This window comes from Coregonus clupeaformis, chromosome 17 (genome assembly GCF_020615455.1).
Source record: "Coregonus clupeaformis isolate EN_2021a chromosome 17, ASM2061545v1, whole genome shotgun sequence".
Classification (NCBI taxonomy): domain Eukaryota; kingdom Metazoa; phylum Chordata; class Actinopteri; order Salmoniformes; family Salmonidae; genus Coregonus; species Coregonus clupeaformis.
In genome coordinates, this window is record NC_059208.1 from 30,726,158 (window position 1) to 30,746,451 (window position 20,294).

Genomic DNA, 20,294 nt, shown 5'->3' on the forward strand with positions numbered 1-20,294 from the left:
CTGCAATTTCCCCCAGCCTCCCTCTCATCTCTGAGCTGATGAAGTCGGAGGGAGGGAGGGGGGAGGTGGAGAGAGAGCTGGATGGACGGAGGGAGGGATGGAGGGGTGAGAGAGGGAGAGAAAACGAGGTGGATGGAGGGAGAGATGGAGGGGGAGAGTGAGAAAGTGGCAATGTCACACTCTGTTACCTGCCATTGGTCAGGGTGACAACATGGTCGCGTAACGGCCTCGGTCCTCATCCAAGCCCCCGGGCTAGCTAGGGTGTGTGTGTGTGTGTGAGAGAGAGCAAGTGTGTGTGTGTGTGTGTATAAAATGTATCATGGCACAGCCTACAGAGAGACAGAGGAACCATCTAAAGCCCTTTGTGTAAAACCATTGTCTAAAACCACCTTCAGTTCACTTCACACCTCAAATTTCAGAGCCACAGACACAGTCTGGAGAACTGGACCAGACACAGTCTAGAGAACTGGACCAGACACAGTCTAGAGAACTGGACCAGACACAGTCTAGAGAACTGGACCAGACACAGTCTAGAGAACTGGACCAGACACAGTCTAGAGAACTGGACCAGACACAGTCTAGAGAACTGGACCAGACACATAGCCAGTCAATACCATTAGTGGTTACCAAAGCAGCAGCCTAGATTTGTTTAACATTAACCATGACTAACAGCACAATAAGTTGCCTTCCAAATGGTACCCTAGTGTGCATATAGAGCTCTACTGTTGACCAGAGGCCTATGACCTACAAAACCTACTAATCCCAAACGGTAACCACACAGTCATAATCATGTTTCATACAGCACTATACAAGTTACATACTCGTGTGTGTGCATACGTACGTGACGGACACCTCCTCCAATGAGTAATGCTGCCTGCTGAGTGACTATTATTTGTGTGATGTCCTGTAGAAAAGCCATGCCTCTGGCAGAGAACATCTCTCCTCACTCTAATAGTCTCATTAACTATGTATAACCTTATGACTGCGTCCCAAAAGGCACCCTACTCCCTATATAGTGCCCATAGGGCTCTGATCAAATGTAGTGCACTGTAAAAGTCAATTCCATTGTAACGGAATTACGCAGAGACTCCGATTTTTCAACTAGTCGGCTCGGGAATTTGAACCAGCGACCTTTCGGTTACCAAAAACTTAATTTCAAAGATTAACAAACCATACAACTCTATGCACAAGAACAACCGTACTTAATTTCCACTACAGATTTTACAAAAACACATTTACAGGACTGTGCAGATACAAAGTTTGTTAACAGAATAAAATTGCACAGTTTTCCATCATTTTACTGGGTAAATTGTGCAAAGTAGTCATTGCGCATAGAGTTATATGGTTTATTAAACCATTGAAATCAATGGTTTTGGTTTGCATACATTTTAACGTATTTTATTTAAAAATCTGAGTCTCCGCTTAATTCCGTTATGGTGAAATTGCCCTATAGGGAATAGGGTGGCATTTGGGACGCAGACCCTTATTTCAGATGCATTACAGGAGGAGGAATCAGGAATAATTAGCCCACATGTACAAATATATATTAAATACATAGCACAGTATAGGACACCATATGCCCAGGATCTGCATACTAAGCAATTCAGACAATTAAGGAATAGAACAAATCAGTGGTGAGCGAACGTTGGCTATGGTCCACAACACCTCAGGGTTTATTGTTAGCAAATTAGACAGAAATTAGACAGAAATTAGACAGAGAGAGACACCTTCTCTGTATTCATGTGTGACAAAATCGAAAATATGGATGAAGATGCGTTTCTATTTTATTCAAGCACGGAGTTTGTTACGAATAAATTTTTTAATTTCTCTTTACTTAAGAGGTTTGAAGCGTAACATAACGCCATGCATTTTATAAAAAGAAATGATTCACACAAAAACTACTCCATGTTTTAATGTCTTTCAGTCTCCCTTAGTCTACCTGTCACTGCCGCAAACAGAAGGGGAGAATAAGCCTTGAGAGAAACACAAGCAGGTTAAATCCAACCAAATGTCCTGCTGTACAATTACAGCCATTTCTCCAAATTGCAGGGACACAAACAAACTAACAGCAACGCAATTAGTCTTCAAACATCCCACTTCCTCTGTATGGATAAACACTCTCTCTCTCTAGTCACACTGTCTGGGCCACAAGAGAGAGAGAGAGAGAGAGAGAGAGAGAGAGAGAGAGAGAGAGAGAGAGAGAGAGAGAGAGAGAGAGAGAAGAGAGCGAGAGAGAGAAGAGAGAGAGAGAGAGAGAGAGAGAGAGAGAGAGAGAGAGAGAGAGAGAGAGAGAGAGAGAGAGAGAGAGAGAGAGAGAGAGAGAGAGAGAGAGAGAGAGAGAGAGAGAGAGAGAGAGAAGAGAGAGAAGAGAGAGAGAAGTAGAGAGAGAGAGAGAAGAGAGAGAGAGAGAAGAGAGAGCGAAAAAGAGAGAGAAGTAGAGAGAAAGAGAGAGAAGAGAGAGAGAAGTAGAGAGAGAGAGAGAAAGAGAGAGAAGTAGAGAGAGAGAGAGAGAGAGAGAGCAAGAGCAATCAAAAGAGAGAAAGGAAGAATAAAATAAAGTGTGTGTCAGGTAGCTCTGCCTTCCTTCCTGCCTTACTGGGCTCCTAATGGAACATTACAGATCACCAGGACCCAGGACAATTAGAGCACATTTCACAGGCTCTGCATGCAGGGAGGGAGCAGGAGGGAATTTGCATGTTTGAAGCATGTGATTAATGTCCCTCTGCAGCTGTGGTAGAACACATTTGTGTCCCAAATGGCACCCTATTCCCTATGGGCCCTGGTCAAAAGTAGTGCACTATGTAGGGAATAGGGTGCCATTTGGGACGCACTTGAAGTAGAACGTTCTCCCCCTCTCTGCTCCCTGATGAGAGGGACGCCCGGAGGGCTACTATTCACAGGCCAGCAAACACGCTGTAGCACCCCACTTTCACTACCTCTATCTCCACACACAGCCAACACACGCTGTAGCACTACCCTTTCACTACCTCTATCTCCACACACAGCCAACACACGCTGTAGCACTACCCTTTCACTACCTCTATCTCCACACACAGCCAACACACGCTGTAGCACTACCCTTTCTCCACACACAGCCAACACACGCTGTAGCACTACCCTTTCACTACCTGTATCCATCTCCACACACACCTCTCACATACACATAAAAGATTCAGATGGCACACACACAAAGATAAAGACGCCTTTGCCACACACAGAGATTCTCTTTCGTGCACAGACAGACAGATACACACACACCCTCTCTTTCACTCATCCCTCCTCACCTATGAAGAAAGCCTCCTGGTAACCTGGCTCGACTCTGATGTCTGGACAACATGCAAATCACATGCAAAACTAGGAGGGAATCAACACAGACTGCCAACTTTCCCAGTCAGGGAGAGTAGCAGAGGATTCTGTTCAGAGTCAGTCAGGGCTTTAGGAGTAAAGCAAGCCAGCCTTAGTTTAAGTGCTACATGCAAGAGGATAGATAAACTAGTATTCACATTTCAGATGTCTGGCTTTTGCTAGAGTTTCACTCCACTACTGCACCATTGAAATAACAACCAGCACTCACACCAGACAAACCATTTCAAAAGCAAACATGGCTATGGAAACTAAAAAAGGCATTTAGCACATTTCCACAACATGTTAAATTAAAAGGTATGACAACTGTGGAGAGAATTAACAGGAGTGTATCCATCCAGGCAACGAGACACTTTACAATGCAGACGGCCCCAATGGACCTCTCATAAACACACAGGTCAGACACCTTGTAATCTGAACCCATAGGCAGGGGGAGAGAGAGGGGGGTCTAGCCTACATGCCATCTCCTGACTTTAATAATAATATAATATGCAATTTAGCAGACGCTTTTATCCAAAGTGACTTACAGTCATGCGTGCATACATTTTTTGTGTATGGGTGGTCCCGGGGATCGAACCCACTACCTTGGCGTTACAAGCGCCGTGCTCTACCAGCTGAGCTACAGAGGACCACTTTGACAGGAGACACCTATCAGAGTGCCAAAAGTGTCCCGAGGCCACAGACAAAAATATCTAAGAGAGAGAGAGTGTCATTTGGGGGTTCATGGTGGAGACAGAGAATGGCGACAAGAAGTCATCATTATGGGATGGAATAGAACGAGTTGGTAGCTCTGTGGGGGTTGGCAGCTCTGTGGGGGTCGGAAGCTCTCTGGGGGTCGGTAGCTCTGTGGGGGGTGGCAGCTCTGTGGGGGTCGGAAGCTCTCTGGGGGTCGGTAGCTCTGTGGGGGTCGGTAGCTCTCTTGGGGTCGGTAGCTCTCTTGGGGTTGGTAGCTCTCTTGGGGTTGGTAGCTCTCTTGGGGTTGGTAGCTCTCTTGGGGTTGGTAGCTCTGTGGGGGTTGGTAGCTCTGTGGGGTGCTGTGGATCATTGAAGAGAAAACAACACCTCTTGGTTGCAACGCTTGTTGTATTTCCCTGCTTGGTTGGTTGGCATTTCTGTATCTACACTCCCCTACACTTGGTTGCTGTACACCTATAATGCTTGTATTTCCCTGGTTGGTTGGTTGTTTGGTCCAGTTGTATTTCTGTATCTATATCGGTATCCCTCGAGTGTATCAGATGGTGTTTGTTGTTGTACAGTATATTGTCTGATTAGGACCAGTATGTTGTCTGATTAGGACAACTGGGCCAGACTGTTGCTCCATGACCCCTAGATGAATGATTAACTTATTTTCCAGCCATCGGCCGCCTTGATAACAACCAGATGCCTGGCTGGACAGGGGCAGTGAGAGGGTTCAGTGAGACTGGGGAGGGGGGTTAGAGGGGCTGGAGAGTGAGGAGAGGGACAAGGGGTCTGTTGTGTTTCCTTGTGCAGGCCAGGCCTTGCAGTGTTCATTAACTCCTTGTCAACTCAGAGGCCTAATCAAATCAAAATCAAATGTTATTGGTCACATGCTTGGTCAACAACAGTTGTGGACTAGCAGTGAAATGCTTCGTCAACAACAGGTGTGGACTAGCAGTGAAATGCTTACTCACGGGCCAATCCCAACAATGCAGAGAGAAAGAAAATAGAGAAATAATAGAAAAGTAAAACATGTCATAACAGAAACACAATGAGTAACGTTAACTTGGATATATACAAGGAGTACCAGGTAATAACTTGGATATATACAAGGAGTACCAGGTAATAACTTGGATATTTACAAGGAGTACCAGGTAATAACTTGGATATATACAAGGAGTACCAGGTAATAACTTGGATATATACAAGGAGTACCAGGTAATAACTTGGCTATATACAAGGAGTACCAGTATCGAGTCGATGTGCAGGGGTACGAGGTAATTGAGGTAGATATGTACATACAACTGGGAATAAAAGTGACAGATAGTAAACAGCTTAACATACACACACACAGCCTGTTTAAGTGCTTTTCAAAGAGTTACAAACGCACTAGCTATGCATGAAACTACAGCCTACTACCAACCAGACTAAAGCCAAAACAGGCAAATCAGCTCTTTATTCTGTCTGCAGTAAGATGTCCCATTCCCCTCCAGAACACAGCACAAATGGTTATGGACTTTATCATGGTGCAAGTCTGCCACCTTGTGGTTAGTTGTGTATATTTTGGTCCATTTGAGACAAACAGTAGCAGACCACTTCAGTACAAACCCCCAAACCAATACAGGGCAGTAGGATAGAGATGGATACACCATGAGGCCAACAGACAGTAAGGACCAAGACGGGAGGATGTAGGATATAGATGGATACACCATGAGGCCAACAGACAGTAAGGACCAAGACAGGAGGATGTGTCGTCCACAGTAGACAGCGCTACCAATAGACCAGACTGAGGCACATTCACACCAATTTCATAGCTTGCCATTGGCCTGTTGACCTACCTGTCATCAACAACCCTCAACCACCCCATGACCCCTGCTGCAATCACCTAAACCTACCACCCCATGACCCCTGCTGCAATCACCTAAACCTACCACCCCATGACCCCTGCTGCAATCACCTAAACCTACCACCCCATGACCCCTGCTGCAATCACCTAAACCTACCACCCCATGACCCCTGCTGCAATCACCTAAACCTACCACCCTATGAGCCCTGCGCCCCATCACCTAACCCTACCACCCCATGACCCCTTCTCCCCATCACCTAACCCTACCACCCCATGACCCCTGCTCCCCATCACCTAACCCTACCACCCCATGACCCCTTCTCCCCATCACCTAACCCTACCACCCCATGACCCCTTCTCCCCATCACCTAACCCTACCACCCCATGACCCCTACTGCCATCACCTAACCCTACCACCCTATGACCCCTACTGCCATCACCTAACCCTACCACCCCATGACCCCTACTCCCATCACCTAACCCTACCACCCCATGACCCCTACTCCCATCACCTAACCCTACCACCCCATGACCCCTGCTGCCATCACTTAACCCTACCACCCCATGACCCCTACTGCCATCACCTAACCCTACCACCCCATGACCCCTACTCCCATCACTTAACCCTACCACCCCATGACCCCTTCTCCCCATCACCTAACCCTACCACCCCATGACCCCTACTGCCATCACCTAACCCTACCACCCCATGACCCCTACTCCCATCACCTAACCCTACCACCCCATGACCCCTACTCCCATCACCTAACCCTACCACCCCATGACCCCTGCGCCACATCACCTAACCCTACCACCCCATAACACCTGCTCCCCATCACCTTGCAACCAATGCACCCATCACACTGGCCATATTATACTTTTGTTTGGAGGCCAACTATTTGAAATGCCCACTGGTTCCTACCTGTCATCTTGTATCCGCTCGCTGCCAGCTGTCCGGCCATGTATTCCCCATCTGAGTTGTTGTGGGAGCAGCCCCATGTCCTCATCCAGATCTTCTGCATGCCAGGGATTAAGCTACAGAGGAGAGGATGTATCAACTACAACTATATCAAATGAATGCTGGCCCTTTTTGCACTTTTATTCTATGGGAAGGGACTGTTGGATTTTAGTACCCTTTTAAATGTTGTTATGTACAAGAATATGTTGTTAGGAACGTAACACGATCTGAGGGGAGACGAAGAGTCGTAGGCTCACAGCAGATAATGAAATGAAGTAGTTGGGTCAATGGAGCTTGGCAGCTTGCATTCTATAATGAACCACTATACGGCAGTGTTACTCTACAATTAAATTGCAGTGGCCAATAAGTACTGATTTGGTCCCTGGCTAGTGGCAACAGTGGGGCCATCTTGAATACTGTATGGTCATCTCGCTGATGCACGTGGTGAATCTCAAAAGTCTTTGTTTCTTTATGTCCCTCTCTTCACACCTCCTGATTGGAGGAGGTCAGAGGGGAGGAAAGTTGAGGAGAAAGGTTGTGAGGAATGGAGGGAAAGACTTGAGAAAGAGCCATAAAATAGAGATCAGACAGTAGCAGCACAGTGATGTGAAGGAGCCATCCTCCAAGTTTGTCTAAGCATGCTTAAATAACTGACTGGGACAGAGCCCTGGGTTTCCTGCATGTCACAATACTGAGATAGCCCACTGAGCTACAGCCCCTAGACATTAGCTCAGGAAGACAACACAAGTATTCAGTTCTCAGGCAAGGTTCACTCTTTATCAAACAAGAGTGCATTGCACACTGCATTGATTTAACCATACCTGTCTGCTTGCAACACCTCTGTAGTCTGCTGGGTGTTTCTCTTCCTGGCTCTGGGGATGACGCTCTTCCTGGCATACTGCCTCTCCTGTGGAGTCGGGTCGTCAGCTGACACCATGTCCTCAATGTCATCGATCAGGGAGTCACAAGCAGAAGGCATGATGATGATCTGGTGGAAAAACACACATATAGAGTTATAAAAATGTATCAGTTCACAATGATACATTAACTGACAATACAAAATACAGAGTTAAAAGCCACATTGTGGACCACTCAGCCTATTATTGACTACATAACTCTAACATAATACAGTATGTCACATAGCTAGCTATGTCAATCCACAGATGAACTAGCCACGCGCTGTTATATGGCGCGAACAACCCCCCTCCGCCCGCCTGAGTCCAGCTAACTTTGTTAGAAAACTAGCTAGCTACCTAAGTTAGCCTAAGCAGGGACATTTCTAGTTATATTTCACTGGCTGTTTGACAACTTTAATATTAACTGTACATATTTAAATAGTATCATTTCCCAAGTAAAGGTGTCAAAATAGTCTGTCACATAACTGCGACAGAAGCCTGGTCTAGCTAACACTTAGTTAGCCAATGATAGCTTTTACAGAGATGCATTCTCAGGGAATATTCAATAATTTATCCATAACTGAGTTCTGTAGCTACATTTCTGCCTAATAATAACAATATATATACGGCACTGAGCCTGTTTTATGCCCATCTTGTCTCTGCTAGCTAACATTAGCGAACACTAATAGAGCACAACGACCTAGCATACGCGACCCACGTGTTTCTATTTTGGAATGGCATGTGCACTCAACTTCGTATTACAATTCCTCACCTGTGTTATGTACTGTTATTACTTCAGTAGTTAACAGGTCGCTAATAAACGTTATGTCTCAAATTGAAGAAAAAACTAAAACCTGCTAGCTGAATGGTTGTTGTTATGATCTGCACTATGCCACAAAGATTGTCTATTATATTGACAAGATACTCGATTGACCGCTCTAACAACGGAAATACATGTCCTCAAAGATGGAAGGCAGGCGGGAGGAGGCAAGATCATGTGGGACCATTCTAGCCAATCGGGGGGCAGATACCCGTGAGAACAGGCCATCGCGATAGATGGATAACCCATCTTTGTATCTGTGCCATTACAGCGCCTGTAACAGCATGGGCAGGGCCATTGAGACTGTCTCCATTTCAAAGTAGTTAATTTCCTTCATTGGCCGATTGCGCCCAGCACATAGGAATCCCCACCCATATGACTACTTTAAAATGGTGGAATCCCTCAATAGCAATGTCCATATTAAAACAGGTAATATTCATGATGAGCCCTCTCTCGATGACATCAGGCACAACTCCAACAGTCGTTTTTTTCTAAGTTGCCGAAATGCCACGCGCGTCCATTTATCAGTGCATTAGTAACAACCTACCCATTACAAAACGTATATTCGATCAAATAAGCCTCACGTTGCAAATTAGCAATTAAATATTTTTTTGACCTAAATCGACATTCACTGACCTCCATATAAAAAGTCCTCACTTCGCAGGCTTATTTTTCGTGGGACGATTTTGGGCGGAGTAAAGCCTCTCGCTTTGCCTCTTTCTCTCTGTCTGGCATACTTTCTGGGCGCCTTTTGATGACCACGTGGAACGATGGAAGGGAGCGAGGGACAAACGTATTGCCTAGTGACAAGCGAAATCCGTTGTTGGTTACCTGGAATTACCCTTGTTCCCGTTTCTACTCTTTCTGTGCTCAATGAGACCTGGAAGGACTTTAGCACACAAAATGTCATGTTACCCACCCAAATGATTATGCTAGTCATGCTAAACTGTGAAATTGCAAGATATTAGCTCAGAAACAGACCAAAATGTCTGCCCACCCAGAAATATAGTCCTAGAACCAATAAGTAAATCAATTTCCATAGTGAAGTTACAATTGGCATACTTATATTGCTTTTATTCAAGTTTTGGTGAATTTCAAACATCCAGAATAGAAAACATATCCCCTATGGCACCAACCCAACAGGTGGCCCTGTTCAGATGCATATATATATATATATATATATATATATATATATATATATATATATATATATATATATATATATATATATATATATATATATATATATATATATATATATATATATATATACATACACACATATACAATATATATATATATACACATATATATATATATATATACACACACACACAATTTATATAAAGCTTTCAAATCAAACATACGTTTTAAAAAGCCATGTCACAATAAAAAAACTGAAAATTAAACCTGTATTTTCCAGATATTCACATAACATACTCTTTCATGCACTCAAAAAAATAACTTTTAATAAGCAGTGTGTAATCTACGTCTCAAATGGCATCCTATTTCCTATATAGTGTACTAGCCCATACGGCTCTGGTCAAAAGTAGTGCACTACATTAGGAAATAGGGTGCCATTTGGGACGGGTACCATTCGTGGGATAATAAGCATCCTCCACACACGGAAAGACGGACTTTCCTAATCACTTCAACTGTTGAACATTGGAGAGGAATTTGTGACCAGATTCTGGTAAACAAGAGAAAATTGTTAGCCTGGTTAAACCCGACTGAATGCTGCGTGGTGAATGCAACGCAGCGTTCAGTCTGGTTCAACCAGGCTATAAAATTGCAGGGAATTCCTTTTTCTATAAATTCTTATATAGAATGAAAATCTAATTAGTATAAGAAAAAATTCAAGTTGAGTTTATAAATACATTCACATGGATATAAATATGAAATTAAAGAAAACAAGAAGGGGAGGATTTTGACAATATGTTCTGTGCACTTGGGGGGATTCTTTGTACATTTTCCAGTACCTTGATAGCCTCTCTAATAATAAGCTTTTGTGGTTAACACTGGCAAAATTGTAATCCCAAAAGATATGGAGAGATGGGATAATTCAACGATGGCAATTGTTACGTTACTATTTCAGTTCAGTCAATTCAAGAAATAAACTGACATTCCAATTCTCCTCAATGCTTCTATGAGAAACACCAATGTAATTGACCCCCAACCTTGGATACATTAACTCATAATAATTTGAAGAGTTCCATTTCATTACTATCACCAAGGAGGAACACGCTCACTACGCAAAACCATTTACACACATGCACAAATTAACTAGCTAAACCCAAAACACACTAATGGAAACCAAGCCCTGACATCAGAATATTGATTTATATATGAATCATTCTATCAACATAACACATACAAGGGTCTGCCTGACCATCAAGTTACCATGAAACCATCCTAGATCTCTGAACTCAGATACAGGTAAGCCAAACAGTCAGTCACCATGACAACAGCTCTAGAATCAGATATGTGCTAATATGGCACCTAGCTGACTAACAAATGTCAATTTAAAACCCCCCAAAATAAACATCTAATAGCAACCATTAATATAGTAATAAAACGTATCTAGAGTCAGAGGTAGTCTACAGTACCTAGTGAGTTATCAAAATTGTACCTTCATTTAAAAAATGGTTTCTAGATTTCAGGGCAGCAACCCCCAGCTTATACCAACATCCATTCAGCAAGGCAACAAGCATATCATTCACTTATCTAGGGTTACCTTAAGACTATCCAGTCTTCTTCACTGTGACATGAAAAAAATGATACGATGATATCTAAACTATTTCCCACACTAGCCAAATTAACATACAACACATTTAGAGTTCTTTCTGCATTCAATCAACCAACCTTGTTCTGCTTGGTGGAAAGTTAATTCATTTTACTCTCCACACAAAAAGAAATAACGATGTCAGTCAAAAACACATTTCCCTTTAAGTTGAGGGAGATTGGGGGCAAGTCCCACAACAGCAAGTTTAGAAAAAGTAAAATGTTCCATTCCATGAGCATGTGTGCTGCTGTTGTTATGATAATTTGAAAATGGGGGTTGATGGCTGTGTTCAAATATTCAGATGAGCACAGTAGGCAGGAGTAAAGTGCATCTAGAATACATTTGCTTGCTGATTAAAGGGTAAATCTGTAAGGGGTATACGGTATTACCGAATGTGCACACAAGGGGCGCTGTTTGAGGCACAAAACCATTTTGGCAACTGGGATCTTAATCCAGAAGGGGATTGAATGTCTCTGCTGTAAACAAGAATCTTGTTCTTAACGTCTAACAACTTAGCTAGCAAGCCACATGCATAGCTGGAGCCCTGAGCTGGATATAATGTGACAACTTAAAGTTATACAGCACACTATTGAAAATCATACCATCGATATTTCAAGATCTCCCAGTATACGGTATATTGCCCAAGCCTAATCAGCACAGAGCCAGACTCTTTCGAAGATAACGTTGGAGGTATTCCTTCAGAGCAATAACCTTGCTTTTGAACTTTGTTGTTCGTTGAAATATCCATTCAAATTGACAGGCCAACTTGGGTTCTAATAAAACCATGACTTGTTGAGTTGAATTTGGTGATTATTGTAAACCATTATTTGCCCTAAGCAAAAACCATATAAGTTGTTCAGTCATTAGACAAGGTTAATATGAATCTCAGTTAAGTGGGAAACAATATCTTGACTTGACACGAGTCCCAATCAAAACTAAGGGGTCAACTTGTACTGTATGACACAGTATCTCCCCAATCAAAGAGTGTGGCTCAAAAGTATTTCCTAAAAGTTTCAAACTCAATGGTTTGCGCCAAAATCACTGTTAAACCATCACTGCCATATTCTATGTATGATGACAAAAGCATAGAACTCATCAGCACAAACGTAGATTGGTTGATCAGCATAGGGTCAGCTGGCCACCTGACATGGCAGAGAAATATCCACAGGAACGCATGAGAAACTGTCAAACACACACAGACAGTTATGGAGGGTTTCAGTATGAAAATGTATGCACTCACTAACTGTAAGTTGCTCTGGATAAGAGCGTCTGCTAAATGACTAAAATGTAATGTAAATGTTTCTACTAGTGCCAGTTTGGATAAGGCAGCTCTCAGTAATCAAGAAGGTCGGAGCAGTGAGAGAAGAGCTGTTCAGGGTCGCTTTCATTAGGGCACAGCATAGCAAAATCTTTTGCAACTGAAAATGAAACCTAGCCTAATGTAGATGGAACCTCCCCGTTTCAATCACTATCAATTTTGTTCCTACTGAACACGACCCAGTTTTAAGGCAGTCTGTACAATGCCTCGACAAACAGGTAGGCACATGGAGAGGAGACGGGGGGGATCTTTCACCCAGCTAGCTCAGTGTACTGCCATGACAAACAGGCAGGCACACAGACAGGGCGAGATCTTTCACCCAGCCAGCCCCATGTACCTAACCCTCTTTAAACAGAGGGATAGGGGTGCCAGTCTCTCTCTACGGGCTGATCTCTCTCTGGTCCTCCATGACAGTTACATATGAAGACAACATTTCCCCTGTCTCTCCTGGTACATGTGAACACACAGGAGAGACAAGTATCCCCTATGTCCTCCATTCAGTAACAAGGGACACAAGACATGTCCCCCTGTCCTCCACCCCTCCCTCCTACATAGAGGGACACAGTAGGTCTTCCAGGGGCAGCTTGTCAAAGTCGTATGCGTCGAACAGATCGCTGATTCCCTCATCGTCCCCTAAGCTCAGCATGTAGTCCTCGTTGAGGAGAGGGGGGGACAGGTTGACGAAGGGCCCTGCCCCGTGGCCCTCCAGGAGCCCAGACAGGGAGGGGGGGATCTGGTCCTCCGTCTGCAGCAGCAGGCTGGTGAAAGGGGAGGTGATGGGGGAGAGGTTGGTAACCGTCACCACAGAGGGAGCTGGAGCGACATGGTTGTTACTGCTGCTGCCTGTTGCACTCTCTGTTGGGAAAGGAGACCGGCTGTGAGAGATATTAAAACTAAAACCCAAATCTTGACTGATCGATGCAAGGAAATGTGATATTTGATCAGGTCTAAAATAACCCTTCTAAAAAGGAAGGCGGCTGTACTGCTCAGACAGAGTGCAGTGTGCACATTCTGATGGAAAGGTACCTGCTGACACTTTGAGGAAAGGTGAGGAGTTTCCTTTGACATCTGGGCTGCCATTCTTTACAGGACTACTGGTGGTGTTCTCCTCCGGACAGAGGAACACTTCGATAGGCCCCTTGGTGCTGGTGAGGTGGACAGACAGGCTCTGGAAAAGGAACAACATCATGATGCACCGATTAGGTATTGATTGAACCGGAAGAACAGCATGTCTCAACCTCAGCTACATGGACCGAAACTACCCAGCTAACAAACGTTCCCACAACTTTAGCAAACATTCCCTTAAGAGTCTCATTAGGTCATTACCTAACATTTTCATAGGAATGTTCCAGTGATGTGCAAGGGCTGTTTCCAAGGACCATTCATGAAAACCAGGTTCTATGTCTGTTTGGTGGGATGTTGATGGAATATTCTCCTAACCCTCAGAGAACTGAACACGAATGTTCTTGCAACGTTCCCATGAAACGCATCTAGAACATTAATATTGAATATTCTGAGAACATGTAACTACGTTCTGGGTAAGTTCTGTTTGACATTAACTCTAATGCTCCTAACTCCAATGCTAAATGGGTTCTCAGGTTTTTGCTAACATGCATAGAATGTTCCCCTAACTAATGGAACACTGGAAACTCAAACATCTGGGGAACATTACAGGTAACATTACAAAAACGTTCTCTCTTCCTAGAATTGTTAGCTGGGTGGTCCCTAGGACGTCACTGACTGGTACCTGATAGCTGCCTGACACCTACAGTATTAGTCAATTCTCAAGCGCTATTTCCAATGAGAGGTCCTTAAAAAGTGTTTAATGGAAGCTGTTCTTCAAGGGGGGAAACCATAACTTTCCTATCCCATGTATAAACACTGCAGTGAACAGACAACATGATCATGATGCATTGATTAGGTTTTGATTCAATTGGTAGACTAGTGATTCTCAACCTCTAGTACATGGACTGGACTGCACTGGTGCCTGGGATATTGTTGACCGGCACCTCAGATAGTCGTCGGAAACTGATTTTGTGATTGTAGCGCAAGCGGTCGTCCAAAATGGTTAGTTCTAGTGTTAGTTGACATTGAAAGAGAAGAACCATAACTTGTTTTTGTACAAGGTACATGCATACATGTCGTAGAAAGTGCAGTAGACTAACAAAGAGGAAGGTCTCCAGTCATATTGATTAACAGACTGACTGATTACCTCCTGTGGGTCTGGCACCTCCAGCTTCGTCTCAGAGGGAGCTTTCACCACGATCACCGTCTGGTCTTTCAAGTTGCGCAGCTGACGGATGTCTTGGTACGTCACGTATGCAAACGTAGACCAGGTGGTTAAAGAAAACTAACGCTGGGTTTGGAGGAAACACTCACATATTGACCAGCTTTGAGCACCAAAGTAATAGTAGTTATAACGGCGTCATAGTATCTTACGAAGAGAGCCTGGGTTCTTCCTGTTCTTCTATTCCAGAGTGACTTCAACAGTGTGTGTGTATAATAAGGATATTTCTGGCTGTGCGAGGCCTCTGTCATCTGTTGGACGTCCAGTGTACAGCTCTGGATCAGCTCATCCAGCCTCCTCTCCTCCTGACCCAGGTCAGACAGCTCACTGCTCAGGGTCTGGTTGCTGGTCAATGTAACCCCATCCTCTGACAGGTTACAGCCCCTGGAAGAGAGAGTGGGGAGGGGTGTGGGCGCGCGAGAAAGAGAGAGTTTAACACAGGACATGCGCTTGAAATCTATTTACATTACCTCATGCAGTGAGATCAAGTCAGTGATGATGTCTAGTAATTCCCCTAAGAGGATAAAGTTGTTTGAATCTAAATGTTCTCATCACCATTCTTGTGAGACACTTACATCCACTGGATGTTATTTTTGGACTTCTTCTTGATGAGATGCACCCCCTCCAGTACGTTGGTGATGTCATAGAGGCGTCTCTTCTGCACCTTGAGGACCTCGGCAGCCTGGTTGAGGTCGATTACGCCATCAGACGACTGGCCCAGCAGCTCAACAAACTTCTTCGTTAGCAGGCCCAACGACGTGTCGTAGCGCGTCTTCTCTGCCGGTGACTTTGGTGCTACAGTAAGACAGATGGGAGAGCCCGCGATCCAGTTTAGTATTATGTTCAAAGTTGAACGGGAGAGAGAGCCAGTGTAGTATTATGTTTAAAGTTGGATGGGAAAGATAGTGTTTAATTAACAATACATAACAAGTTACAGTATGTTCACACTGCAGTGTGAAACTATGCATCTTTACAGAATGAGGGTATTCTATTAATGTCCTGGGTTAGCGTTGATTGGACTACAGGAAAGAGAAGAGAACCGAGCACGCCCCCATTCTCATCGACGGGGCTGTAGGGGAACAGATTGAGAGCTTCAAGTTCCTTGGTGTCCACATCACCAACAAACTAACATGGTCTAAACACACCAGTCGTGAAGAGGGCAAGACAGAACCTATTCCCCCTAAGGAGACTGAAAAGATTTGGCATGGGTCCTCAGATCCTCAAAAGGTTCTACAGCTGCACCATCGAGAACATCCTGACTGGTTGCATCACTGCCTGGTATGGCAACTGCTCGGCCTCCGACTGCAAGGCACTACAGAGGGTAGTGCGTACAGCCCCCCCCCCCCCTCTATTACGCTGCTGCTACTGTTTATTATCTATGCATAGTCACTTTAATAACTCGACCTACATGTACATATTACCTCAATAACCTCAACTAACCGGTACCCCCTGTATATAGCCTCGCTACTGTTATTTTACTGCTGCTCTTTAATTATTTATTACTTTTAATTTTTGTAGGTATTCTTTCTTAAAACTGCATTGTTGGTTTAAGGGCTTGTAAGTAAGCATTTCACTGTAAGTATTCACTGTTGTATTCGGCGCATGTGACAAATAACATTTGATTTGATTGCATTTGTTTTGGAACCGGGCTGCTTCCCGGACGTGAGGCCTTTTGGTTGATGGCGAAGTCGGCTCAAAAAAAAGAGTGGAGTAATGAGTAGGATTGTGTGTTTTCACATGCAAACGTGATTGCTTTAGATAAAAAGGCTTTATCTGCCTTCCCAATGAAAACTTGTTTGAACATATATTTTATGGAAAATAGATTTTGTATGTTTCTGAACGATGCATCATGCTGCCTTGTTGACAACATGCCTGAGCGGCGCAGATTACTGTTCTATTTCAGAAGGGCTCTCCTCCCTCCCCGCTTTTGCCCGTTCATGTCATGTGCCATAGCCCGGTGCACTTAATTGCACTTCCTCATTGATCATGTTTTAGCAGGGGTGCCCAACCCTCCTCCTGGAGCGGTACACTGCTGCAGGATTTCACTCCAACCCAAAATCAAGCACACCTGACTACCGATTAGCTGCTTAACAGAACAGATTAGGCCTCCAGAGTGGCGCAGCGGTCTAAGGCACTGCATCGCAGTGCTAGAGGCGTCACTAGATATCCGGGTTTGATCCCGGGTTGTGTCGCAGCCGGCCGCCACTGGGAGACCCATTATGGGGGCGCACAATTGGCCCAGCATCGTCCAGGTTAGGGGAGGGTTTGGCTGGCTGGGATGTCCTTGTCCCATCGCGCTCTAGCAACTCCTTGTGGCGGCCGGGCGCATGCCCGCTGACTTCAGTCGCCAGATGTACGGCGTTTCCTCCGACACATTGGTGCGGCTGGCTTCCGGGTTAAGCGAGCAGTGTCAAGAAGCAGTTCGGATTGGCAGGGTCGTGTTTCGGAGGAAGCATGGCTCTCTACCTTCGCCTCTCCCGAGTCTGTACAGGAGTTGCAGCGATGGGACAAGACTAACTACCAATTGGATATCACGAAATTAGTGGAATCAGGTGTTACTACAGAGATGGACCATGGAGCAAAACCTTGCATACCCAGTAGCTCTCCAGGAGGGCCACTATCTAGGAATTTTAAGCTTTATAACAGTCACAGACTCCTCACTTGTCCATCTGCTCTAACCCAGTCTTACTTTTGGGGCACTTGAGCCCTGGCCCGGAGGCTCCGCCAGCCTTTCCCCTGGGGGTCCTGGCTCCTTCGATGGGGTACTGGTGGTCCGACTCATCCAACGCCAACCTCCGCTTGGCCTGCAGGAGGTATACACTGCAGTCAGATCACTTCTCACAAAACAGATCAGATGTTCTTGAGTATCGTTCTGGCATAACTGTGTGATAGGCTTTATAAATTCAAACTTAGCCTGTAGAATCGTTTCTGCGTATGCCTATAATAATTTCAATATTGGCAATTGAAAAGCAAGCCTTTTTACTTCACTTATAAAATATGCTTGTTTTGTACACTGAGAACGCTCTACTAGCGACACTGAATGAAACATCCCATCAATTAACTAAAAAGTGTTTATCAGTGTACTGTAGTACACCAGCTGTGCTTCGATCATTGAAGACACGATTTACAAATACATTTAAGTCATTTAGCAGATGCCCTTATAAAGGGCGACTTACAGTTAGTGCATTCATCTTTAAAAAGGTAGCTAGGTGAGACAACCACATATCACATTCATAAAGATTAGTTATATATTGTGTAAGATAATCAACCAATATGCCCTCAATGTCAACATAAGACCATGACCTGAAGTTGACTCATGGAGTGTCAGTGAGATGTCGGCCATTTTGTCCAACAACATGGCATGAGGGCTACTTTATTTACACATCACAGGCCTGAGAGAGAGTGATGAAAACAGGAATCATGAGTATCTTGCCATGTGTGTTTGTGTGTAGAGAGAAGCATATCGAGTCAATGAGGACATTAGTGTGTCTAGCAGGTCAACATTTAAATATGAGGGAAAACATGTGGCCAGTCATTCATGAGGGACAGTGGACAAAATACATATCACCCTAGGGCTGTTCTAGAAAATGAACATTATTTTCATAATATCAGATGGCCCTGTTGGCTTTTTCCTCAAACTAGAGATGGAACAAATAAATAAGTCCTTGCTGCTGGGGCAGTTCATAAATATAAAATATGGCTGCCATCTTTGCAAACCCCAACCAATGCCCCAGCCAACCCCCCTCCAATCTGATTTATCTTACTTTGTGAGCAAATGGGGGATCCTGGACGCAAGCTAGCTATGTCTGTAGACTAGTGTCAAAGACAGTACAGTAGACCGTCTGCTAGTGTGTTGTGGCTTTTTGATGCATGGCCAGAAATGAATCCATATCAGCAGGCCTATATGGATGGCATTTCCGCAATTTGATGGTTAAAAACACAGGAAGCACGCAAGCATATAAGCTATTATAACAATGTCGCTAGTTAGCAGCTATAACGATATTCGATATGACAATCTTCTGACGCGGAAAACTAAAGATAAGCCGATTGTCCTTCTGTTGCTCAACTAAGACTGTTGGCCTGTGTTTGTAGTTAGCTGGCTAGCTTGCAGGCTACCTACGGAGCGAGCCAGTCAGCCTGCTTTCCAATTCCCCCCGCAGTCCAAAACACTAACAGGGCCTAGCCACTCATTTCTGACAAGTAATTATTGTACAGCTAGCCTAGCAAGCTGAAGCACGACTGTGTCAAAACATGCACGGAACCTTGCAAGGCTAGAGGTGCTCTTGAACCCTACACTAAACCCCAACATTCTCTCAACTTGAGAAACTGATGAGAAATTGTTTAGGCATAAGCTGTTGACCTTTTACAATACGGGTCTGACCCCTTAGCAATTGATAATATATGGAAGGCATCTTATTAGCTAGCCAACAGGCTATCCAAACTACATTAAATCTAGTTTCACCTGTAAAAGTAACGATGTAGCTAACTATGGCTTGAACAAATTGTATGACTGCTTTCAGACTAGTGTAAAGCCCAACTATTGAGCGAACCTCGAGTCTGTTGGGTGACTCGAGAGGATCAGTGAGAGCGACCTAACTAACTAGCTAGCTAGGCTACCAACATACGAAGCAGTTTCTCATTCATTTCAGTCACTGCAATATAACAGAAAATGACATTAACAAGTTTACCGGTGGACGTCCTAACGTAGGTCGTTGTCCGGCTCCGTTTGTTGCTCCGTTTGGAGTGGAATATATACTGCCAGCTGGAGGTTCGGACAAACAGACATTTGAAGTCTGTGTAATGCAAGGCGGTGGAGTTATAATTTGAATATAAGTGGCAGTTGTAAAATGAGGGGTTAACCGGTCGGACAATGCTGTCAATATCGCATTTTTGTCTAGAGAAGAGCCTCCAACACCTGCTATTATTACTTTATCCGGGGCTGATGAGATCCCTCTTCTCATCTTTGTGGGCTCGGGTACCCTTTGTCCCTTTAGTTTAAAGCTCCTTTTCAGCTAATCCACCGCGACAAAATAAAAAATATTGATATGAAAGAGTAGATTATGATCTTATTTGCCGATATTTGTATGTTTAAAAGTATATTGAGAGCACATTTAGGCAGATGCAATGGATTAGAAACTAGCGCGAGTCTAAGCCCTGCCAGCTCAAAAATGGCTCCAGGAAGCTGACAATGAATGAAGGGATACCGTTTACGCGCGAAGGAACCCTCCCGCGAAACTCAGATTTCCCGGGAAATGTTCAAACAATATTTGCATATGTGACGCGATTGGGTAAACTGCGTCATAACTCCACCTATTTTAAAAACGTTTCCGAGTTTATTGACCAATG

At 44.3% G+C, this 20,294-nt stretch overlaps 2 protein-coding genes across 3 annotated transcripts in view; both read right to left on the reverse strand.

The window, feature by feature from the left end:
• The window catches only part of cdkal1 (CDK5 regulatory subunit associated protein 1-like 1), a 649,501-nt gene extending 640,838 nt beyond the window's left edge, over nt 1-8,663 (reverse strand). Inside the window, exons 1-3 of one of the 2 annotated variants that reach the window (XM_045226277.1) lie at nt 8,514-8,663; nt 7,667-7,833; nt 6,810-6,922 (exon numbers count right to left, since the gene is read on the reverse strand). In XM_045226277.1, coding sequence (XP_045082212.1) covers nt 6,810-6,922; nt 7,667-7,824 — 271 coding nt within the window. In that variant the 5' untranslated portion in view covers nt 7,825-7,833; nt 8,514-8,663. The remainder of the gene's footprint in view (nt 1-6,809; nt 6,923-7,666; nt 7,834-8,513) is intronic. The other variant, XM_045226278.1, reaches the window with a different exon arrangement.
• Nucleotides 8,664-9,855: 1,192 nt separating this feature from the next.
• Nucleotides 9,856-20,121, reverse strand: LOC121586059 (transcription factor E2F3). Its single transcript, XM_041902506.2, has 7 exons — nt 19,637-20,121; nt 17,638-17,752; nt 15,524-15,743; nt 15,174-15,332; nt 14,874-14,988; nt 13,688-13,829; nt 9,856-13,516 (listed from the first exon to the last, which is right to left on the reverse strand). The coding sequence occupies exons 1-7, from the start codon at nt 19,907-19,909 to the stop codon at nt 13,209-13,211; spliced, it is 1,332 nt and encodes a 443-aa protein (XP_041758440.1). The 5' UTR covers nt 19,910-20,121; the 3' UTR covers nt 9,856-13,208.
• Between the last annotated feature and the right edge of the window lie 173 nt (nt 20,122-20,294).

What these genes read in the sequence shown, in the direction of transcription:
- LOC121586059 (XM_041902506.2), bottom strand. Translation starts at nt 19,909, where the DNA reads ATGAGAAGAGGGATCTCATCAGCCCCGGATAAAGTAATAATAGCAGGT. An exon ending in AGGGCTCAAGTGCCCCAAAA is followed by an intron (nt 15,744 to 17,637) that starts GTAAGACTGGGT and finishes GTCTTACTGTAG; the next exon opens with CACCAAAGTCACCGGCAGAG. An exon ending in AAAAATAACATCCAGTGGAT is followed by an intron (nt 15,333 to 15,523) that starts GTAAGTGTCTCA and finishes TCTCTCTTCCAG; the next exon opens with GGGCTGTAACCTGTCAGAGG.